The sequence below is a fragment of the Rhinatrema bivittatum genome, chromosome 4 (assembly GCF_901001135.1).
Source record: "Rhinatrema bivittatum chromosome 4, aRhiBiv1.1, whole genome shotgun sequence".
In the NCBI taxonomy this organism is placed as follows: domain Eukaryota; kingdom Metazoa; phylum Chordata; class Amphibia; order Gymnophiona; family Rhinatrematidae; genus Rhinatrema; species Rhinatrema bivittatum.
This window is the reverse complement of record NC_042618.1, coordinates 48,471,810-48,496,575: the sequence shown is the minus strand read 5'-3', so window position 1 is coordinate 48,496,575 and position 24,766 is coordinate 48,471,810. Positions and strand designations below refer to the sequence as shown.

General features: G+C 46.6%; 1 protein-coding gene across 1 annotated transcript in view; it reads left to right on the top strand.

Moving 5' to 3' along the window:
* The window catches only part of JAG2 (jagged canonical Notch ligand 2), a 481,367-nt gene that overhangs the window by 397,746 nt on the left and 58,855 nt on the right, over window positions 1-24,766 (top strand). The window contains 3 exon segments of the mRNA XM_029598095.1: window positions 2,736-2,852; window positions 4,959-4,986; window positions 6,747-6,832. Coding sequence (XP_029453955.1) covers window positions 2,736-2,852; window positions 4,959-4,986; window positions 6,747-6,832 — 231 coding nt within the window.

Sequence of the window (24,766 nt, the reverse complement as noted above, 5' to 3'; positions counted from 1 at the left end):
CTCCAGTGGCCCATCTTGCCATGAGAGTTATGCAGTGGACTCTAAGGTCACAATGGATTCAATCAACTCAACCACTGTCAGCCATTGTCCACATCACCAACCGGCTTCGCCTGTCTCTGGCTTGGTGGAAAAATCAGTCCAATTTCCTCCGAGGCCTTCCATTCCATGTTGCCAATCTGCAAACGCAAGGCACCTGGTCTCCAGAGGAAGCCAAACACCAAATTTCCTAGAACTACGAGCAATCAGATAGGCTCTCAGGGTGTTTCAGGATCGCCTTTCCAACCAGGTCATCCTGATTCATACAGACAACCAGGTGGCCATGTGGTACATTAACAAACAAGGGGAAATGGGCTCCTACATTCTGTGTCAGGAAGCTGCACAGATATGGGCGGAGGACCTTTCCCTTTCGATGTACCTCAAGGCCACCTACTTGCCGGGAGTGGACAATGTGTTGGCAGACAAGCTGAGTCGCACCTTTCAACCGCACGAGTGGTCCCTCAACTGCACGAGTGGTCCCTCAACCCCACAGTAGCGGATTCAATATTCCAGCGTTGGGGTTACCCTCATATAGACCTCTTTGTATCTCCTCAAAACTGCAAAGTAGAGAACTTTTGCTCTCTCACAACCAACATTCTCTGCCAAGAGATGCATTCTCCCTCTCGTGGGCAACCGGTCTCCTTTATGCATTCCCTCTACTTCCACTTCTCTCAAAGACTCTCGTGAAGTTACGTCAGGAAAAGGGAAACGTGATCCTGATAGCCCCTCACTGGCCACACCAAGTGTGATTTCCGATTCTTTAGGACCTCTCCATTCGCAGGCACATTCCACTGGGGAAGGACCCGCTTCTGATCACCCAGAACGACGGGTGCCTGCGCCACCCCAATCTTTAGGCCTTGTCCCTGACTGCCTGGAGGTTGAAAAGTTAATTCTTCAGCCACTCAACCTTTCGGAGCCAGTTTCCCGTGTCTTGTTTGCTTCACGAAAGCCTTCTACAAGAAAGTCTTATTTTTACAAATGGAACAGGTTTACATCATGGTGTTCTTCCCTGTCCCTTGATCCTTTTACTTGTTCCACCAGGAAATTTCTAGACTATCTCTGGCACTTGTCAGAATCAAGTCTAAAAACTTCTTCCATTAGGATGCATGTCGGTGCAGTAGCAGCCTTCCATAAAGGTGTTGGGGATGTTCCTATTTCAGTACACCCCCTTGTAACACATTTTCTGAAGGGCTTGCTCCACCTCAAGCCTCCACTGCGCCCTCCAGCCCCTTCTTGGGACCTCAACCTGGTTTTGGGTCGGCTCATGAAACCACCATTCAAGCCTCTCCACTCCTGTGAACTTCGCTATCTCACATAGAAAGTGATTTTTCTTTTGGCAATCACATCCACCCGCAGAGTTAGTGAGTTGCAGGCCTTAGTCACCTATCCGCCTTACACTAAACTTCTGCATGACCGGGTAATACTCTGCACTCACCCAAAGTTTTTGCCTAAAGTAGTATCGGAGTTTCACCTTAATCAATCCATTATACTACCCACCTTCTTTCCCAGACCCCATTCCAATCCAGGAGAGCAGGCTCTGCATACTCTTGACTGTAAACGGTCTCTAGCATTCTAGAGACCATACAGCTACCCACAGAAAATCCACCCAACTCTTTGTTTCTTTCCATCCCATCAGACTGGGTCAACCTGTGGGTAAAACAGACTCTCTCCTCCTGGTTAGCGGACTGCATATCCTTTTGCTATCAGCAAGCAGGCATTCCACTTCAAGACAGTGTTAAAGCACACTCTGTGAGGGCCATGGCGACTTCAGTTGCGCACCTACGCTCGGTGCCGCTTCCTGATATTTGTAGGGCTGCTACCTGGAGTTCTCGCCATACCTTTGCAGCCCATGACTGGAAGACAAGATTCCATCTTCGGCCAGTCTGTCTTGCGCAACCTGTTTGCAACTTGATGTACCAACACCCTTCCATGACCCCATGAGGGTTCAGGATGCCCTCTACCAAATTCCACCCCAGTTGTTGTGCCAGTTGCACGTCTTTTGGGTACACTTGGTGCATTTTTCGGACATCCTCAGCTTGGTGTACTGACCCATATGTGAGGACTATCATCCTGCTTGTCCTGTGAGAAAGCAAAAGTTGCTTACCTGTAACAGGTGTTCTCACAGGACAGCAGGATGTTAGTCCTCACGAAACCCGCCCGCCACCCCGCGGTGTTGGGTTCGTTACATTTTTATTATTTTATTTTTTGGCACTTACTATAGCTTTTAAACAAGACTGAAGGAGGACCCCTGCTGGTTGCAGGGTTAGTGCCATCCTGGGCATGCTCAGTAGGTGCCAGTCAAAGTTCTAGAAACTTTGACAAAAGTATTCCGTGATTGGGCTCCATCCTGTGATGTCACCCATATGTGAGGACTAACATCCTGCTGTCCTGTGAGAACACCTGTTACAGGTAAGCAACTTTTGCTTTCTCTTTAATTGAGGTTTAGGTTAAGATCTAATTATGTTTTAAGTATAAATTGTGGTAAAATGCAGACCATCCTAGGAGGCTTACATTTTCTCAGCACTGTACTAGAATAGACTTTGTTTTTACTTTGATTCTCTACACACAAGCCATCATGCAAATCTGGTCTGAACTATCACCTCTGTATTCTCCCAAAAATTAGGGTTAAAATGTTAAAATTGTGAACTTTTTTTTTTTTTTTTTTAAAGTAATTTAGTTTTGTTTGGATTAAATCTTAGCTAAGAACAGCAGTTGTATTCCCAACCCTTGTACAAATGGAGGGACATGTGTGGGCAGCGGAGATTCCTATTCTTGCATCTGTAAGGAAGGATGGGAAGGACGTACCTGCACGCAGAGTAAGCCTTGTTCCTTTTTTTTTATTTTTTTTTATTCCTTCCTTTAGGATATGAGGAGTGAAGAGTGTCTTTTTAGTTCCTATGCCAGCATACCTGAGTCATTCAGGGTGGGAGGTAGCTAGAGGGGAGAAGAAGCTGTGTTCTTTTAATGAACTAAGATTATATTTGTTTAGTAGCTTGCTTTTGCCAGCCTAAAGCACAGCTTCCTACATTTGTTCCTTTTGTATCTTGTTCCAACCTTTTTTTTTTTTAATGTTCTTGAAAACTATTTCCACTGGGAATGTTTTTTTTTCCTTTCCTTTCAGTTCTATATTATATGAAAAGGGAGGCTCTGTTACAGTATCCTGTCAAGAACATTAAAATGGGTGATTTAATTTTGCTGGATATAGTCTTTAAGTATTGTAGTAACATACCAGCAGAATGATTTCTTTAGGTGGGGCATAGCATGGGTTTCTGCTTTTTTAAAACTTAATGTGAAAAAATGTTACATCTGAACATTTATTTTTCCTTTTCTACTTTTTTGAATTGCCCTGTAGTACAAACAAATCCATATATACTATAAATGTATATTCATTAATCACCTCCTGCAAAAAACTCAATGAACTGCAAGGAACCATAAGAGACTTTCAGGCCGATACAGTAAAAATCGCGGGAGAGCGGGCGAGCGCCCGCTCTCCTGTGCGCGTGATTCAGTAAATAAAATTATTCAAATTAGGGCCCGCGGTAAAAAGAGGTGCTAGGGAAACTGGCGCATCCCTAGCGCCTCTTTTTTTTGGACAGGAGCGACAGCTGTCAGCGGGTTTGACAGCCAACGTTCAATTTTGCCGGCGTCTGTTCTCAAACCCGCTGACAGCCACGGGTTCGGAAACCGGACGCCGGCAAAATTGAGCGTCCAGTTTTCAAGCCGCAGGCCGATTTTACTTTTTTTTTTTTTTTTTTTTTTACTTTTTGATTATTTTTAACTTTTGGGACCTCCGACTTAATATTGTCATGATATTAAGTCGGAGGGTGTACACTTTCCCGGTGCCGAGAGAAATTAACGCCTTAATTTCTGAAAGTAAAATGTGCGGCTTTACCCCTTATTCAGTAAGGGGTAATAGCGTGTCGAAAACGCGCGTCCAAACGCAGGTTAACGGTGCTCTCCGCCGGAGCACACTGAAATGTATCGGCCTGTATATTTGTAGAACATTGTGCCCTGCTCTGGAATTGGAATGCATTGATGCAACAAACCACCTCTGACCAGCCCTCTGGGAGCAATGTCCAATCAGCTGCTTATCTAGTGGTCATTGACATCACAGTGGTACCGTAATAGTTAATTTCAAACCAAAATATCCTGAAGCAGCTGTAATTGGTGTAATTAAACCTTCTTTTAAGGAATATCATTCATATATTGCCTAAATGATCATTAAATGGATTTACTCTCAGTTGATGAAAAGTGTTTTTGTTAGTAACTTGTGGTCTTGTCATGAATTATAGAAATACCTCTTACACACACATGACCACTTTAAGGGGAAGAAATTTTAAAGTTGTGGTAAAGTCATAGATTTAGTCAGAATTAAATAAGGTTGAACAGGTTACTTATTTTACAGAGTAAAATTGCAATTGATTTTGATTTACTGATGCCAAAAAAACAGTCTGAGGTTAATCAAATTAAAATACAAAGAGGCAATATCAGTTGTTCTGTCACTTCAGTCAGCAGGCAGCCCACAACACTTTTTTCATCTCTGTCATGCTGTATCCAGCTGAGAGGAGTTCAAAGGTCATTTTATCCAACCAACTAATCTAGTCATTTGCATTTGTCAGTTAAATTAGAAATCAGACCTAATATTTAACACATTCACTCCCAGCAATACCTGTTTAATCCTTCAGATTTTATCTTTTGAAGTATATTTGATATCAACCAGCAAATTTTAAAATAAAAATATATGGAGAAGGAAGTGTGAATACTATCAACCTCATGTAGGTTCTACTTTTACTTTCTATAAACTCAAACTTATTTCTTAATCCTTCGTAGTAAAACTTGTGAATCCATTTGATTGAAAACTTTGAAATAAAATATTTGTCAAAGATCCAAAAATTTTAAATCTTTTTTTTTTTTTTAAATAGATACAAATGACTGCAACCCTCATCCGTGGTAAGTGCTAAAAGTGTTTTATTTCTATTTTTATTGTAAAATGTTAAATTTCTTTGGTTAGATTGTTTGCTCTTTTCTTCTCTTGTCATATTTCTAAGTCTCCATTCTTTTCTTGTTCAGAGATTTAGGTTGACATATAGTCATTTGTTATTACAACCATGACCCCTGTTTTCAGACATCTATTCCCCAAGGGTCACTCAGCTGTTTTACACGTTTGTTTGTAGTGTAGTGCATTATGACTGGAAGCACTGGCTTCTAACAGATCAGTAGAGCAGCATCCCATGTGATTTGGCATAATGAAAGGAACAGGGGCTTTTAAAGACTTCAAAACATATTTCTCATCACATATCAAATAAGACAAAAGGGGAGATTTTACTGAGTCTAACAGTTCACTGATTTTATTAATTTTTCTTGCTGCTTCTTTTCAATTTATCAAAAGTAAAGAGAGGTTTTTTCTTTTAATATATTAGGAGGTGAATTATAAAAAAAAATAAAATGTTTACCCCCCCCCCCAAGATGTATTTTCTGATTAAATCTTCCAGGTTGAACTGATCCAATTTAAAAACCCATAAAGATGCAGCAATCTAAGGGGTAGATTTTATAATGTGCCTGTTCGTGTCCATGTGCGCACATTTCCTGGTGCGCACACATGGACGGGCTGATTTTATAACATGCACACACCGGCACGCACATGTTATAAAATCCGTGGGCCGCGTGCACAAGGTGGGGAACTTTTGCAATTTCCGCGTGGTGTCGCATTCCAGCCTTCCCCATTTCTTTCCCATTCCGCTCCAATTAAGGAGCGGACTGGGAGGGAACTTCCCTACCCCCCTACCTAACCTCCCTTCCCCTTCCCCTCTCCTCCCGACCCCCTAAACCCTACCTTTTTCTTTTTCTTTTTCTTTGTTTCACAAATTCAGCTCCCGAGCTGAAGTAAGTTGCGCAGGCCAGCAGCCGGGTCTTGGCACTGTCCCGGCCCGCCCCCTTCAAAGAAGACCAGCACTTGTGCGCGTACCGGGCTTTGCGCACGTGCCCTGTCCCCTTTGAAAATTCACTTGGCATGCACAAGGCCCGGCCACACGCTCAAATCCCAGATTTTACGCACGCAGGGCTTTTAAAATCTGGGCGTATGGTTTTCTGTTGAAGTTAAATCAAGATCATAAAGATTCTTTTTTTTTTATCTATTTTCTTTTTAATTTGAGGAGATAGTAGTATTTAAAGAGGAGTTTGTTTTTTAAAGTGCTCTTTCTCTAGTTAACTATTCTTTTTGTGTGGTTCCCTTTTGGAACCCTTGTCTCGTTGATGCTAGTGCCAGGAAAGTGGACTCTGGAAATCTTTTTAAAAATAGAAATGTATGTATAAGCTGCTTTAAAAAAAAAACAAAACAAAAAAAAACCCTAAAATACATTAAAACAAAACAAAACAAAAAAAGGTTAGTGATGTAGGCAGGCATCAGACCTGTGGAGAAAACCATAGTGCCAAGAGAAAGTTAAGTGGATATTTTTGGAAAATTAGTCAATAATGCTTGTTTAGAACAGCTGCCTTCAAAATACTGCTGGCTTATTAAGTAACCTTTGAGCTAACAGAGATGGGTTTTTCCTCCCATGTGCTCTTGTAGAGAGAAAGTAGCATGAATAGTGACAACAGGAATTTGCATTTGAATAGTCCATTGTGTGAAAGGAAACCTGTGTTCACATATCTGTAAGCTTATGGATCCACTATAAGAACTTCCATTGTAATTAGGTTTATTATTTTTACAGTTACAATGGAGGCATCTGTGTTGATGGTGTGAATTGGTTTCGTTGTGAGTGTGCACCGGGCTTTGCTGGTCCAGACTGCAGAATTAGTAAGTACCTGTAAGGGTAAAGGACCAGAAGATCATGATCTTTTGACCTAAAACCTTTGTTTCCACCTTTTGACCTCTCATGCATTGACCGTGGGTCAGCTGCACCCAAAGAATGAAGCTGATGCTAACTGAATTATTCATTAGTTACAGAGCAGCTCTCACCTTGAATATAATGGAGTCTTTTATTTGTGACAGTCCTTTTCTTCATTTGACACATTTAACAAGAATGACTTGGGGAATAAGCTGAGTTATACCTAAAGACATGCACATACACTTATTTAAAAAAAAATAAATATATATATATATATATATTTATGTCCTGCCTTTATTATCAAGGACTTATATTGTAAGACTACTAAAATGTTTAACTAGTGTTGCCTGTTTCTGCTAATGAGGTAAGCATTCCTGTTATACATCTACTTGTAATTTATTTTTAAGAATATTGAGTGCTCAGTTTGAGTAAGGACATTTAGGGCATTTTTCACCTAGTCTTAAGCATGTAAAATGCTGTTTTTCTTTTCTAGTTTGTGTTCAGTGCGACTTTTGAATTTTTTTTTAATTACAGACCTGCGTTATCACAAAAAAGGGTGTTCCCTGTATATACCGGATCCGTCCAGACTCCCGGGTTTTGCCTCCGCACCAGCAGATGGAGACAGAGCAAGATTTGACTGGCTCTGCTATATATACCAGGGTGCCACCCACAGTCAGCCAGTATTACTCTGTCTCCAGCAGATGGTCCGGGTGCAACACTCACAGTCTGATTTCTTAAAAAAAAAAAAAAAGAGATAGAATTAATTTAGTGTTTTGGTTAAGTTGATTTAAGTTCTTTGTTAAATAAAAAAAAAAGAAATACTAAACCGAGAAAGGACAGCTGGTTGACGGTCTTAGCCTCCCAGGGGGTTGGCAGGTCCTGAGGGGACCATCTCCCTGGTTCTGTCTGCTGGCGGCTGTGGCTAAGGGTTGAGGGCCCTACCTGTGCCCAGCTTGGGGTGATACCGGGAAGCCTGGATCACTCACCCCAACCAGACCGCTTCAGGACCCGACTGTGGACAGCTGAGCAGTTTAGACTGCGCGTACTGCAAAAAAAAACAAAAAACTTTTTTTCTGTAGCGGGTCTCTTTACTTTTTTGCTGCGGCAGTCGGTTTTGTGTGTCCTATCCCCCTTCCCCCTACTTTATTCGATTTTGTTTCTCAGTTTTGTTGTGTCGGCCCGGTTCCCCGATGCCACGCAGTCCGGCTTGCGTCGCTTGTGGGGCGGAACGCGCCTTATCGCGGGATGGGCTGTGCTCCGACTGTATCCTCGGAGGTGAAGGGACGTTGCGGCCGGTCAGGGGGTACTTGTGAGGCAGAGTTCAATGGCAATCGCCATCGGGGAACTGCCTACCTCTTCTCACAGACCAGTGAGGGTGAGTGCGGGAAAAGCCGCCACTTTGGGAGCCGCTTCTATCGCGGCTCCAATCGCAGTGGGGGATGGAGATTTCCCGCCCCCTCTCCCCTCAGCAGACAGTTCTGAGGCTCATTCCGGCGGCAGCAGCTGCAGGGGAAGGGCAGGATGACGATACAGGAACGGATTCAGAGGGTTCCTGTTCATCTTTGGGAGGAGGAATGTCTTCCAAGGCTAAACGTCCGTTGCGGGCTATCCCACCCCGGGAGGATTCGGACCTTGCTTCAGAGTCCCCAGATCCGGATGAGATGACCCTGCCCCCGAGGGGGGGGTCGAAGGAGTCAGCGACCAACCACATGGGCCTGCGCAGCAGAGTCAGGTCACGGAGGGTGACAACCCTAAGATGGTCCGCCTGTTTCGTAGGGATGAGCTGGGTCCCCTAATTCCTGCAATTCTGGAAGAGTTGGGGATTGCTGCGCCTCCAGAAGAGTCTCGTTTGGGCTCGATGGACCCAGTATTGTTGGGCCTGAGTGGTCCTCATACAGCCTTTCCATTCCATCTTTCGGCTACGGACCTGCTTTTTCGGGAATGGGATACCCTGGATTTGAGGTTAAAGGTCACGAAGACTGTGGATAAGCTTTATTCTTTCCCAGAGGATGCTTCGGGTTCCGAAGGTGGATGCTGCGGTTTCTGCGGTGACAAAAAGGACTACCATTCCGGTTACGGGGGCCACAGCTCTTAAGGACCTTCAGGATTAGAAACTAGAGGTGCAGCTTAAGAAGATTTTTGAAGTCTCCGCCCTAGGGGTCCAGGTGGCGATGTGTAGCAATTTTGCCCTGAGAGCGTGGCTTCGCTGGGTGCAACAATTAGCCAATGAGGGCCTTTCCGAGGACTAAGCTCGGCAGGCAGGCCTCCTCGAAGCGGTAGTGGCCTATAGTGCTGATGCCCTTCATGATTCCTGTGCACTTCAGCTCGTTCCATGGTCTCAGCAGTATCGGCACGCAGACTGTTGTGGTTGAGAAATTGGTTGGCGGATGGAGCCTTCAAATCCTGATTGGGTTCTTTGCCCTTTAAGGGAAAACTTCTATTTGGGAAAGAACTGGAGGATATGATTCAGTCCCTGGGCGAGAATAAGGTTTATTGCCTTCCAGAGGACAGGGTGCAAACCCGATTTCGAGGGGCTCGCAAGTCTCGTCCGGCTCGTACAACCACTTCTTCCTTTTGTCCTGCGGCAACACACCAGCAGTCATGGTCCCAACCCTCCCGTGGCCAGCACTTCGGTAGACCTGGGGCCTCCCAGCCGTCTTCAGGTGGTAAGATTGCACAATGATGTCCGGCCAGTCCATTCCTCTGTACCAAAGGTAGGGGCAGATTGTCTCTGTTTTACGAAGAATGGGCCACAATCACGTCAGACCAGTGGGTGCTTTCAGTGATAAGACACGGCTTCGCTTTAGATTTTGCACACCGTCCCAGCCCGCGATTTCTAATATCCCCTTGCAGATATGCCGAAAAACGGCAAGCGGTCAAGCACACTTTGCATCATCTTCTAGATCTGGGGGCAGTCGTCCCGGTGCCGCCTCCAGAACAGCGAAGGGGACGTTATCCCATATACTTCGTCGTTCCAAAAAAGGAGGGTTCCTTCCAACCCATTCTCAATCTAAAGCGTGTCAACAGATGCCTTCAGATTCCCCGTTTTCGCATGGAGACGTTACGATCGGTCATTGCTTCCTTTCGGCTGGGAAAGTTTCTGGCTTCCCTAGACCTGACGGAGGCGTATTTGCACATCGAGATCCGAGAGGACCAACAGAAATATCTGACATTTTTCATCCTAGGGAACCACTACCAGTTTCAAGCTCTACCATTCGGTCTTGCGACGGCCCCCAGAACGTTTACCAAGATTATGGGGGTAGTGGCAGTTCAACTTCGCTGGGAGGGCTTGCTTGGACGATTGGTTGATTCGGGCGAAGTCCAAAAGTCTGTGTCAGTCGGCAATCCACCGGGTGCTGCAGTTGTTGAAGTCTCTCAGTTGGGTGGTCAACTTAGCCAAGAGCCACCTCATCCCCTCCCAATTGTTGGAGTTTTTGGGAGCCTTGTTCGACACCCGTCAGGGAAGAGTTTATCTTATATCGGATCGTGGTCTCAAGCTACAGGGCCAAGTAAAGGCTTTGGTTCAGCAACATACCCCGACGGTCTGGGATTACTTACAGGTACTTGGTTCCATGGCTTCAATGCTGGAATTGGTCCCATGGTCATTCACGCACATGCGGCCCTTGCAATCGGCTCTGCTCTCCCGTTGGAGACCCATTTCTGAACAGTTCTACCTTCCCCTGCCATTGACTGAGTCCGCTCGTTCCAGTCTAGTTTGGTGACTGTGTTCAGACAATCAGCAGAAGGGTGTCCCACTGATGGTGCCGGAATGGACAGTGGTCACCACGGATGCCAGCCTTTCCGGTTGGGGAGCCATTTGTTTGCGGCAGTCGGTTCAGGGACTCTGGTCTCCAGCAGAGTCTCGGTGGTCGATCAATCACTTGGAGACCAGAGCAGTACGCCTAGCTCTGCAGGCCTTCCTTCCTCTTATTCAAGGGAAGTCTGTAAGAGTGCTGTCCAACAGTACGACCACTGTGGCCTACATCAATCGGCAGGGTGGAACCAGGAGTCGTCCGGTGGCATTAGAAGCTCGACTGTTGATCCATTGGGCAGACCTTCACCTAGCCGGCATAGCGTCGTCCCACATAGCAGGGGTCGACAATGCACACGCAGAATTTCTAAGTCGAAATCAGCTCGACCCCTGAGAGTGGGAACTGGCGGACAGGGCTTTTCAACTCATCTGCGACAGATGGGGCACACCGTGCATGGATTTGATGGCAACCTTCAAGAATGCCAAGGCTCCGTGCTTCTTTGCTCGTCGCAGGGACACAGGGGCAGAGGGAGTGGATGCTCTAACGTTGGCCTGGCCGAAGGCAGTTCTACTGTATGTCTTTCCACCTTGGCCTCTGATCGGCAAGGTGCTTTGTCGCATAGAGAAACATCTGTCGGACGTGATTCTGGTAGCTCCCGAGTGGCCCCGTCAGCCGTGGTTCGTGGATCTGCTCAATCTCGTGGTAGAGGGGCCACTGCGCTTCCCGCTCCTTCCGAGCCTTCTTCATCAGGGTCCCGTTTGTTTCGATCAGGTAGATCGCTTTTGTCTAGCGGCATGGCATTTGAGAGGAGGCATCTAAAAGGTAAAAGTTACTCGGACACGGTTGTGACCACTCTACTGCGGTCGCACAAAGTGTCGACTTCGCTATCTTACGTACGGGTTTGGAAAATTTTCGAGTCATGGTGCGTTGAGCGTCGGATTGTTCCCACTTGGGCGTCGTTATCCAGCGTTCTAGCCTTCCTCCAGGACAGTTTGGCCCAAGAGCTTGTCCTGTAGTTCCTTGCGGGTGCAGGTGGCAGCCTTAGGCTGTTTGCACAGTTCTATAGACGGGGTGGCGTTGGCGGCGCACCCTGATGTTTCTCAGTTTCTTCGCGGGGAAAAGCATTTGCACCCACCGGTGCGTTCTCCATGTCCATCCTGGAATTTGAATGTGGTTCTTAAGGCTTTGTGTGCGCTTCCTTTCGAGCCGTTGAAGAGAGCAACTATGAAGGACCTCACGTTGCAGGTGGTATTTTTGGTAGCAATTTCCTCGGCGCATCGGGTCTCTGAACTGCAGGCGTTATCATGCAGGGAGCCTTTCTTAAGGATCTCTGATTCCGGGGTTAATTTACGGACGGACCATCTTTTCTTCCAAAAGTGGTGTCCTCTTTTCATTGAATCAGTCAGTGGAACTTCCTTCATTTTCTGATCTGGATAGGTCGGATCCTCTTTCGAAGGATTTGAGAAAATTGGATGTTCGGAGGGCGCTTCTGCGTTATCTCGAAGTTACTATCTCTTTTAGAGTCTCGGATCATCTCTTTGTTCTCTGGCATGGACCAAAGCGGGGTAATATGGCCTCCAAGACCACGATCGCCCGGGGGCTGAAAGAGGCCATAAATTCTGCCTGCTTGCTTTGAGGAAAGCCTTTGCCTGTAGGGCTTAAGGCACATTCCACTCGCTCCCAGGCGGCTTCTTGGGCTGAGTGTCATCAAATTTCCCCACAAGAGATTTGCAGAGCAGCAACTTGGAAGACGTTGCATACTTTTTGTGCGATATTACAGACTCGATGTCGTCCAAGATCCGAGCGGGGGAAATTTTGGAGTAAGTGTGAGAGCAGGCCTCTCCAGATCCCATCCCACGTAGGTGCAAGCTCTGGTACATCCCAGGAGTCTGGACTGATCCGGTACATACAGGGAAAAGAAAATTAGGTCTTACCTTCGATAATTTCCGTTCCTGTAGTACCAAGGTTCAGTCCAGAGTCCCGCCCACTGTGTGCATAGTTAGGGAGAGTCCACTACTGCTATTTGTTGTCCTCTGATCTACGGATTTTTCTTCTGTTTGTACCCCTAATACTAATGAAGAGGAAGGGAGGTCAACCCACCATTTCCAGTTATTATAAAGCGGTGGGAGCCCTTGCTAACAGGCAGCCTTTGCACACCCTGTACCTTCGATGGCAGACGTGGCCACTTTTCTCTTTGTCCTTTACTGAATTTGTATCTTGTTTTGAGACTATTAACTTGGTGGCTGAAAATGTGCTGTTGCGAGAAACACAATACAGATTTCTTTGGCAGACTTATGTTACCCCGGCAAGGGCTTATCAAATGAAGATCGCACAATCCCAGGCATGTCCAAAATGCCATCACACTGATAGTGGGTATTACCATTGTTTCTGGGACTGTAGCTTCAGCTCCACTTTTTGGAATAGCATAACCCATGCTTGCTCCCAGATTCTGAAACTGACCTTGCCACCAGACCCCAACCTGTGGTTATTTGGGAATTCAGCGTCCCTCCCAATACAACTTACCACTCCCGAAACTCTATTCCTTTTGAAAGCGGGCGTAGTGGGGAAACAAATTCTCCTTAGAAATTGGCTGAATACCACTAGCCCCAGTTATGAACACTGGTTCAGGCAGATGCTACGGTTATGCTCTATGGAGCATACCACTCTTTCTCATAAGACGCCAAAGAAAGCTGTACTCGCTTCATGAATTTGGGGTGCATTTACGAAGTATTTAGCTCCTATTACAGGGGTAGCTATTGACCCATGGGACACGAAACAGAATGCAGCCCCGGAGGAGGACAACTGGCAGCGATCTTGAAGGCGGTCGGTCTCACCAGTCAGCAGCCGATCTCTGAAGGACCTCACATGCCACATCAGCCTATTTATATATACACGATAAGAGACAATAACGGACAATCCACCAGAACCTATAACGGGGGGAGGGAAGGGGGGGGGGAAAAAAGAAGTTTTTCTTTTTCTTTGTTGAGTGGGAATGTACATGTTAGTTGACTTGTGTCTAAGTTTGTCTGGAAGTTGCATTCAAAAACTTAATAAACATATTTTAAAAAAAAAAAGAAGGAAAGAACTTAAAAATGAAATTTCAGATCTATTACTAGTAATTTGTAACCTATCATTAAAACTGTCCATTGTACCTTAAAGGATAGCCAATATAACCCATATATTTAAAAAGAGGTCCAGAGGTGATCTGGGAAACTATAAACCAGTGAGCCTGGGAAAAATCATGGAAACTAAAGAACAAAATTACAGAACATATAGATTTGGTTTAATGGGACAAAGCCAGCATGGATTTACCCAAAGAAAGTCTAGCCTCACAAATCTGCTACATTTTTTTGAAGGAGCTAATAAACATGGATTAAGGTGAGCCGATAGATGTAGTGTATTTGAATTTTCAGGAGGCATTTGACAAAGTGCTCCATGGGAGACTCATAATAAAATTTAAAAGTTGTGGGATAGGAGGCAATGTCCTTTTGTGGATTGCAAACTGGTTAAAAGAGAGGAAGTAGAAAAGGATTAAATGGTCAGTTTTCTCAGTAGAGAAAGGTAAACAGTGAAGTACCTCAGGGATCTATACTTACACCAGTGCTTTTTAATATATTTATAAATGATCTGGAAAGGTGAAAAACGAGTGAGGTGCTCAAATTTGTAGATGACACAAAATTATTCAGAGTTGTTAAATCATAAGTGGATTGTAATAAATTGCAGGAGGACCTTGCGAGATTAGGACTGGCCATCCAAATAGCAGATTAAATTTAATGTGGACAAGTGCAAAGTGATGCACATAAGGAAAAATAGCCCACGCTATAGTTACACAATGTTAGGTTCTATATTACTACCCAGGGAAAAGATCTATGCATAACAGGCAGCAGTCAAAAAGGCAAACAGAATGTTAGGAGTTTTTAGTAAAGGAATAGTGAATAGAATGTCAAGGCCTCTGTATCGCTCCATGGTGAGTCCATATCTTGAGTACTGTGTGCAGTTCTAGTTGCCACATCTCAAAAAAGATATAGTTGCACTAGAAAAGGTACAGAGAAGGACGACCAAAATTATAAAGGGGATAGAATCGCTCCCCTATGAGGAACAGCTAAAGAGGTTAGGGCTATTCAGCTTGGAGAAGAGATGGCTGAGGCAGGGGCGGATTGGCCTATCGGGGGATTGGGCATCCACCGGTGGGCCGATCACTCTAGTTAAGTGGTCTGCCGAGCGCGGCTGTGATAGAGCTGCGCTCGGCAGACCATGTGGTATCTCCTGGGCCAGCCTGGACAGCAAATCCCCGGGCCGGTCGTTATCGGGAATCCGCCCCTGGGCTGAAGGGGGAGATATGATAGTTCTATAAAATCATGAGAACACAACAACAAATAAATGTGAATCTGTTATTTACTCTTTCAGATAATACAAGGACTCGGGGATACTCCAGAAAGCTAGCAAGTAGCATATTTAAAACAAATCAGAGAAAATTATTTTTCATTCAACGCACAATTAAACTCCTGAATTCATTGCCTGAAGATGTGGTAAAGGCAGTTAGCATAGCTCATTTTTAAAAAGGTTTGGACAAGTTCCTGGAGGAGAAGTCCATAAACTGCTATTAATCAAGTTGATTTAGGGAATAGCCATTGCTTATTACCAGCATTATTTAATGTTTTTATTTAATGTTTGGGTAATTGCCCAGGTACTTATATCCTAGATTGGCCACTGTTGGAAACAGGATGCTAGGCTTGATGGACCCTCAGTCTAACCCAGTATAGCAACTTCTTATGTTCTTAAATAATGAAACCAGAGAAGGGTTTAGGACCCTGGAAGTAGAGGTTCCCTGTACGTACCAGGATCATTCCAGACGGTGGGTTATGTTCCCTGTCCAGCAGATGGAGTTAGAACCAAAAATTCCCAGGGGAGGACCTATATAGCCACGCCTCCCTTGCCTCAATCCTCAGTATAGTTCTAACTCCAGCAGATTGAGCAGGGGACACGGTGGTCCCCAGCACTTTTCTAGTTTTATTTTCTCTTTGAGGGATCAATTAAATAATATTAGATAAAGGTTTTCTTCTAAGGGATAGGTTCTGTAGTGTTCTGACAGGACCACTCCGTTCAAAGAGAGACACTGTTTTCCAGTCAGGAACTTGCTGACAGGCTGTGTTTTTTGCCTGTCACTTCATTTTTCTATTTGTTTTTCCTCTTCCTTGCCGGCTACAGTGTGGTAAGTGTTGTTTTTATTTTATTTACAGTCGTTGGGAGGAACAGGAATTTGTGAGGGGTGAAGTTGGTAGTGCCGACCGCTCCCCCCTAGCCCCGGAGTTTGTACTTTTCCCCTCCTCCCCTTCGGGGAGTGATTGGAGTCCCGCCCTGCAGCTCTGCGACGACACATTCCCCGGAGCTGCTCACCGTCGGGACGGCGCTTTCCCCAACGGTCTCTTGGGGACGGTGAGGGGTCCGGAGGCCGGATAGCTCTATTGCTTCGCCGCTTCAGTTGTTGCCGCGCGCCGCAGCCACCCCTCCCCCTCCCTCCTGCCGCGATGCAGAGATCGCCTAACGGCTCCGGAGCTCGGCAAGGGGTTCAGCAGCCCTCGGAGGGATTTTCTTCGGCTTTTCCTGAGGGGGAGTATAGCTTACCTGGTGGGCAGCTTGGAGAAGAGTCTGACCGCGCCGGCAGGAAGCGGCATGCCCCGTTTCCCCTCGGAGGCAGCTCTCTCTGAGGAGGACGTCGACGCTCCGCTCCAGGTTTCCTCTCACAGTATGGGGTTTCTGAGCGCAACGGACCAGGGCAGGCAAGGGGACGACACCTCGGGGGGCCCTTCATCAGCACTTCCTGCTTTTTCGCCAGAATTCGTCGTTTTAATGCACAAGGCATTTTTACAGAGCAGGGATCCGAATCTTGGAAATTGGGGTCCCCCTCCTCCCAAACTGACTTGCTTGACCCAGCTTTCGACGGCGGACCCTCCCTTAGGGAAGGCTTCTTTGCCCACAGGGGGTGCGGGGTCCGCTCGGCCCCCTCCCGTGGTCCTTACACCGCTGCAGCAACCGTCGGGGGATTCATGGCAGGACCCAGATGCGGATGATCCCTCCCTGGCGGCCCAGGTAGAGGGTGTCAACCCGAGGGTTCTCCGCATTTTTCAAGCAGCGGAGTTGGATGATCTCATTCCTCACATCCTGCAGGAAATGGACATCAACCCTCCTCCGGATCCTGTGGCTCAGGATCCGAAGATTAAGAAAGGGGACCCTCTGCTAGCGGGCTTGCGACCCCTAGCGAAAGCTTTTCCCACGCATCACAATATCTTGCAATTGATTTCAAGGGAGTTGGATACTGGCGATATCCGCGGGTGGGACGGCGTTGAAGGATGTCCAGGATCGCAAGCTCGAGGTGTACCTCAAGCGTATCTTCGAGGTCTCAGCGTTGGGAATGAGGGCTGCTATCTGCAGTTCCCTAGCACAGCGAGCAGCTCTGCATTGGGTACAGCAGCTTCTCACATCCCAATCTTTTCCACAGGCAGAGACTATTCAGGCTGATAGACTTGAAGTGGTGGTTGCCTATGGAGCTGATGCTTTTTATGATCTGTTAAGGGTTCTCGCTCGATCCATGGTGGCGCGGTGTCCGCTCGCCGTCTTTTGTGGCTTTGCAACTGGGCGGCAGATGCTTCGTCCAAGACGCGCTTGAGTTCTTTTCCTTTCAAGGGCAGATGCCTGTTTGGGGAAGATTTGGATCAGATCATCAAATCTCTTAATGAGAATGCGGTGCACAAGCTACCAGAAGATCGTCCACGTTCTTCTAGATCTTTTTATTCCTCCAGGAACAGGTACCGGAATCAACGGAGGTCGCGTCCTACCAGACAGCAAACACCTCGAGCGCCTTCTACACGATCACACACCTGGAACCGGTCCTTTCGAGGACGCCGCCACGGTAAGGATACTCAAGGGGCAGGTGTCTCCTCAAAAGCTTCACAATGATGCCAGAGGGTTCCACGAGGGGATCCCCCACCTGGGGGGGTCGCCTTACTCTCTTCTACAAAGAGTGGGTCTAAATTACGTCGGATCAATGGGTGCTGGACATCTTAAGTCAAGGCTACATATTAGATTTTGTACACGAACCCCGAGACCGTTTTCAGTTTTCTCCTTGTGGTTCCCGCCTCAAACAATTAGCAGTTCGACAGACTCTATCGTCTGCTACAGCTGGGGGCGATAGTCCCGGTAGCGGCCTCCGAACTGGGAAGAGGACATTATTCGGTCTACTTTGTGGTTCCCAAAAAGGAGGGCACGTTTCGACCTATCCTGGTTCTCAAGTCGGTCAACAAGTGTCTCAGAGTTCCTTGTTTTCATATGGAAACGCTCCGGTCAGTGTTAGCAGCTGTGCATCCGGGAGAATTCTTGGCCTCGTTGGATCTTACAGAAGCATACCTTCACATCCCGATCCATCATCAGCGCTTCTTACACTTCAAGATTTTGGGACAACATTTTCAGTTTCGTGCTCTCCCCTTTGGCCTGGCGAAGGCTCCGCGAGTCTTCACCAAGATCATGGTGGTGGTAGCGGTGGCACTCCGCAGTGAGGGTACCCTAGTACATCCCTATCTAGACGACTGGCTCATTCGAGCGAAGTCGAGGGTGCAGGGCTACCGTGCTGTCGACAGAGTGGTACAGCTTCTTCAATCTCTGGGATGGATCGTCAATTTCTCAAAGAGCAAACTGATACCGTCCCAATCGCTGGTTTTTCTGGGAGCACACTTCGACACCAACCAGGCCAAGGTGTTTCTGCACCCGGACAGAGCTCAGGCTCTACGCGCTCAAGTAACCGGTTTTATGGCTCTCGTCACTCCCACGGCATGGGACTATCTTCAGGTATTGGGAACCATGGCTTCAACCATCGATTTGGTACCGTGGGCCTTCGCTCATCTCCGACCTCTCCAGAGGTCCCTACTTTCGCGATGGAACCCGGTGTCGAGAGATTTTCAGGCAGTGCTTCCCATTCCGAGTGTTGTCTTGAGCAGTCTACAGTGGTGGCTGGACCCTCAACGTTTAGCTCAGGGAGTGTCTCTGCAGAACCCGAATTGGGTGGTCGTCACCACGGATGCCAGCCTCACCGGCTGGGGGCGGTTTGTCAAGACAGGTCTCTCCAAGGCCGATGGATGGGAGATCAGTCCACTTGACCCATCAATCGGCTGGAGACCAGGGCAGTTCTTCTAGCGCTGCAGGGGTTCTACCCACTGGTACGCAGTCGAGCGGTTCGGATTCTCTCGGACAATGCGACCACCATGGCGTATATCAATCGCCAAGGGGACACCAGAAGCCATCTAGTCTCCTTGGAGACCGACGACTTGATGGTATGGGCGGAGCTACACTTGCAGCGTCTAGCGGCTTCGCACATAGCGGGCGTGGACAACGTGCAGGCAGATTTTCTCAGCCGGCAACACCTGAATCCAGGAGAGTGGGAACTCTCAGAAGACGCAATGCGGAGGATAATACAGCGTTGGGGGATACCCCATGTGGATCTAATGGCAACCGCGACAAATGCAAAGGCCGTCCGTTTCTTCAGCCGCAGGCGAGAGCACGGCGCAGAAGGAGTCGACGCACTAGTTCCTCCCTGGCCTCGACAGTGTCTTCTGTATGTCTTTCCTCCGTGGCCTCTAGTGGGCAAGGTCATCTGACAGATAGAGAAGTATCAAGGTCCGGTGATCCTAGTTGCGCCAGAGTGGCCTCGACGTCCATGGTTTGCAGATCTTCTCAATCTGGCAGTGGAAGGCCCGCTTCGACTGTCACCTATCACGTCTCCTTCGCCAAGGGCCAATATTTTTCAGAAGGCAGATCGCTTTTGTCTTGCGGCCTGGCTTTTGAGAGGCGCCAATTAAAAAAGCGCGGATATCCAGAGTCTGTCATCTCGACGCTCCTGAAAGCTAGGAAGACTTCCACGTCCGTTACCTATGTCAGAGTATAGAAGGTTTTTGAGGAATGGTGTGAGTCAAAGACGATTCTGCCAACGCAGGCCTCAGTAGCGCATGTGCTTTCCTTCCTACAGGCGGGTCTGGATTTGGGCCTGGCCTATAATTCTCTTCGTGTTCAGGTAGCGGCTTTGGGAGCTTTCCTATGGAGTAATGACAGGGAGCTCCTGGCCTCACATCCGGATATTCTACGTTTTCTAAAGGGGGTAAAACACTTGAAACCTCCCATTAGACCGCCTTGTCCTTCATGGAATCTCAATTTGGTACTCCGGGCTCTATGTGCACCGCCTTTTGAGCCTCTGAGTTCGGCCACACTCAAGGATGTCACCCTTAAGACCATTTTCCTGGTGGCGATCAGCTCAGCACGTCCGATCTCTGAACTACAAGCTCTATCATGTCGGGAGCCATACCTTCGTTTCACGCCAGGGGGAGTATCCCTGCGGACAGTTCCATCTTTTCTGCCGAAGGTGGTCTCGACTTTCCATCTCAACCAATTGATAGAGCTTCCGTCATTTGTATCCTCTGATTCTTCTGACCTGCGTCGGTTGGATGTCCGATTTTCTTTGATACATTATTTGGAGGTCACTAATGAATTTCGACTCCCTGATCATTTGTTTGTCCTTTGGTCGGGACCCAGGAAGGGTTGCATGGCATCCAACAATCAATTGCTCGCTGGCTGAAAGGAGCGATTATAGCCGCATACATTGGAGTGGGTAAGTCTCCACCTTTAGCTGTTAAGGCGCATTCTCTACGCGCTCAAGCGACGTCGTGGGCGGAAAGTTCTGCAGTTTCTTCTCAAGAAATTTGTAGGGCGGCCACATGGAAGTCTCTCCACACTTTCGCAAGACATTATCGTCTAGACATTCGCGTGCCGTCTCACGGTCAGCTTGGAGACAGGGTCATACGGGCAGGGCTGTCCGCGACCCACCCATGATGGGGAAGCTTTGGTACATCCCACCGTCTGGAATGATCCTGGTACGTACAGGGAAAAGAAAATTATTCCTTACCTGCTAATTTTCGTTCCTGTAGTACCATGGATCATTCCAGACCCCTCCCTGGTTTTGGGGGTTCTTTGTGGGCCATCCCTGCTTTCCTGTCTTCACAATATTTTCACTCTGTATCTCTAGTTATTGCGAGCTGTGTCTTTGAACACAGTGCTGTTTGCAAGTTCTCAGTTACAGTTTTTTGAGTACAAGTTACTTGCTGTCACTTACAGCTGTTTTTTTCTCTATATTTTTGAGATTAATTGATCCCTCTGGTTCTGTCTCTTCTCGTCTTGGCTTTGCTAGTCCAGTTACTGAGGATTGAGGCAAGGGAGGCGTGGCTATATAGGTCCTCCCCTGGGAATTTTTGGTTCTAACTCCATCTGCTGGACAGGGAACATAACCCACCGTCTGGAATGATCCATGGTACTATAGGAACGAAAATTAGCAGGTAAGGAATAATTTTCTTATAGTGCTACTGAGAAGCCTGTCAAAGCACTGAAGGAGCCACTGATGCCTGAGGCTAACCAGGACTGTTCCAGCAAGGGGCCTGAGGATGATGCTACAGGGAGGCCTGGCAAAGCACCAATGGCAGTATTGGTTGGAGCAGATGGTAGAGATGCAGGAATAGGCTCACAGGAGGGCAAGTCAAGAATATGAAAATCCACTGAAGACACCAACAATAACTGGGGCTTATGGGCCAAGGAGCTCATGATTGGGCCTTTCAGAAATGAGCCTCCTTGAAAAGCTTTTTAAAAGTGAGGAAATACAAGGGGCTGGAGCCAGGTTTGGCCTGATAGAGCCAGCTGGGCAGATTGAAAGCAAGCCCATGCAAAAGTTGGAACATCCATGAGGTTCCTCTGTACTAGTCGGCCAGAAAAAAACAGACTCAAGAAAATGAGCAGTTTCAATGTGAAGATAACCTAAAAGCAGAAGCTTTGGAGCAGCCTAACAAGACCATAAGAACTAAGGGAAAGGCTGAAGAGATAATCGGAAAGCCAGCTACGGTAGAGGAGCCAGAGAGTCTATTCCCCCAAAGTACAGGCCACGTAGAGAGATGAATGGCTGCAGCTGGTGGCTGAGATAATATTGTGTCAGATGGCACAAGGGGAGAGTGAGGGGTGCCACTCACCAGAGTGTCACCATTGTAAAGAATAAATTACAAGAGTTAGCAGCACATGCACTAAATGAGAGAGATGAGGAATGTACTGATGCAGATGGAGCCTCCTAGCACTGATGTACCCAACGAGCTGAGAAGGAGCCTGAGCTAGGGGAAGAGATGGTGAAAATCCAAGAGGCAAAAGCATCACTGCAAGCTGGAAAGCAGCAGCAGTACCTTAGTAAGCAGCAGCAGTATCTTATCATGGCTAATCCACTCCCCATGGACTATGCCAAACAGGGAGTTGAAGGTCTTAAGCCAGAGAAAAAAGTCAAAGAATGCGCTGAAGCGGAGGTAGCCTTCTTGAGCCAGGATGGTCCAACTGGCTAAAAAGGAGTCAGATGTATTCTGGAGCATTGGGCCACTAACAGTCAGAAAGTGGAGGAGGTGGAGAAAGCCAAAGATGAGGCTAATGAACTGGATATTATAAAGAGTGGGACTCTGGGACTAACCAAGGAGGTGGTTCAGAGAAAGAAGAGAAAAATTTGATTTTGGTAAAAGAGAAAATGGGGTTATACAAGGAACCCTCAGCTGAGATCCCAAAAGGGTGGAGGAAGAGTACCTTGGGAAAAGGTGAAAGGACCCCAGTTGAAGTGAGTTCCCATGGGTTAAAGAGTAAGGCATTCCTATTTTAGGATCTCATAACCCAAAACTGGTAAGGGTTAAAGAAGGAAAGAGGAAGCCCCAGATTAGGGCAAAAATATATAGCAGTTTCCTACAGCGGGACACTGCATTGATAGGAGTAGATTCTCAGTTTGGTAAGACTGACCTGGGAGATATGTGAAGGAGCTTACATAAAAAGCTCTCAGAACTCTATAAACGACCAGTCCCAGCAGTCTGGTCTCTGTCCACCTTAAGACAGAGCATTATGGATACTGGGTCTCTCCCAGTGAAGGATATAATGTAGGCTCTGTGGGGAACAGGGGAATGGCCTCGGAACTGAAAGGAAAACAGTAACCGTGAGTACAGAGGGGGGGAAACAGCCCTGGAAAGTTAAGAGTGTTAAATGTTTGTGATTATGAAAGGCTATGTGAAATGCTGAATATTTGAAGCACTGTAAATGGAAAGCTTTGATTGCTAATGTGTTGTGCTGCACCAAACTTCATACTAGATTTCATAGAGGCTTGCATGGATACTACACAGGAAAAGGGATTTATCCTTCACAGAATTTAATATAACCAAAATAGTCCTAACACTTTCCAAACAAGTGTTGACATGCTTCATGAAAATGCTAGGCCATATGGCAGCACAGTTCAGGTTATACCATTTGCCCATCACTTCATGAGAGAAGCTCAGTGGCATTTAAAGTTACAGCATCTACAACTGCTATTGCACAAGATACATTTATTTATTTATTTATTTAACAGTTTTTTATACCGACCTTCATAGTAAATAACCATATCGGATCTGTTTACATTTAACAAGGGTATAACTGGAGTAAACAATTCAAGTAAACAAAGATAAACAATAGGTACGAATAAGTCAAAGTTACAATCAACAGGGAAAGAGAAACTTGGAAGCTTGCAACAAGCTGGAAAGAAGATAAGGCAGGAAAAATATAAAGTGTAACCATAGAGCGTACAGGTTAAAAGCTTAATAGGTGCTTTAACCTGGAGGAATCAGAGTCCATTCGTGAGTATAAATGCCAGATTGGGTAGGAGTGAAGGGCATCTAGTGATTGTCTGGTGGATCGGCGAAGGCTTGGTGAAAGAGCCAGGTTTTAAGTCTTTTTCTAAAAGTTAAAAGGCAAGGCTCCAGTCTGAGATTTGATGGGATGCTATTCCAGATAGATGGGCCAGCTATCGAAAAAGCTCTGTCTTTGGTTGTAGAGAGGCATGAGGCTTTAGTGGGGGGAAATTTCAGAGTGCCTTTGAGAATATCCCTAGTTCCTCTGTTAGAGGAGTGGAGTTTGAATGGGATTTCCAGGTCGAGTTGCAGATGATGATGGATGGTTTTGTGAATTAAGGTGATTGACTTGTATAGAATTCTGAAATTAACTGATAACCAATGTAGGTTCCTGAGGATGGGTGAGATGTGATCGCCGCGGCTGGTACTGGTCAGCAGCCTCGCTGCCGCATTTTGAATCATCTGCAGTGGTTTGGTAGTGGATTTGGGGAGGCCTAGGAAAAAGGGCACTGCAGTAGTCTATTTTGGCGAAAAGTAGCGCTTGGAGGACTGTTCTGAAGTCATGGAAGAATAAGAGTGGTTTAAGTCGTTTTAGAACCTGTAATCTGTAGAAACAGTCTTTGGAGGTTGTATTGACCATTTTCTTTAGGTTTAGACGATTGTCTAATATTACCCCAAGGTCTCTAACCTGCTTACAGGTAATGTGAGAAATGTGTGTTGATGGAGGGGCGATATTGTTTTCATTTGAGGAGATGTGGAGCAGCTCTGTCTTGGAGGCGTTGAGAACCAGGTTTAGGCTGTTGAGTAGATTAGTGATGGATAGAAGGCAGTTGTTCCAATGGGTGAGCGCTTTTGAGATTGATTCTGTTATAGGGATTAGAATCTGCAAGTTGTCTGCGTACAGATAATGAATTAGGTTGAGATCTGTTAACAGTTGGCAGAGGGGGAGGAGGTAAATGTTAAAGAGGGTTGGAGATAAGGAAGAACCTTATGGTACTCCAAGAGTTGATTTTGTTAGGGGTGACTCTTTATTGTTGATTTTGACTTTGAAAGTCCTATTGCTGAGGAAGGACTTGAACCAGTTGTGGGCAGATCCGGAGATGCCGATATCTGCTAGGCGATCCAGCAGGATGGTGTGGTTGACGGTGTCAAATGCCGTTGAGATGTCTAACAGGACTAATAAGAAGGAGTGTCCTTTGTCTAACCCCATAATAATATGGGCTGTAAGTAAAATGAGGAGGGTTTCCGTGTTGCGTGATTTGCGGAAACCATATTGCGAGGGGTATAGGATCTTGTGGTCTTCTAGATATTCAGAAAGTTGGGTGTTTACCAGTTTCTCCGTTAGTTTGGCAACGAATGGGAGGTTAGAGATGGGTCTGAAATTAGCTAGTACATTAGGGTCTAGGTTGTGTTTCTTGAGGAGGGGCTTGAGTGAGGCGGTTAC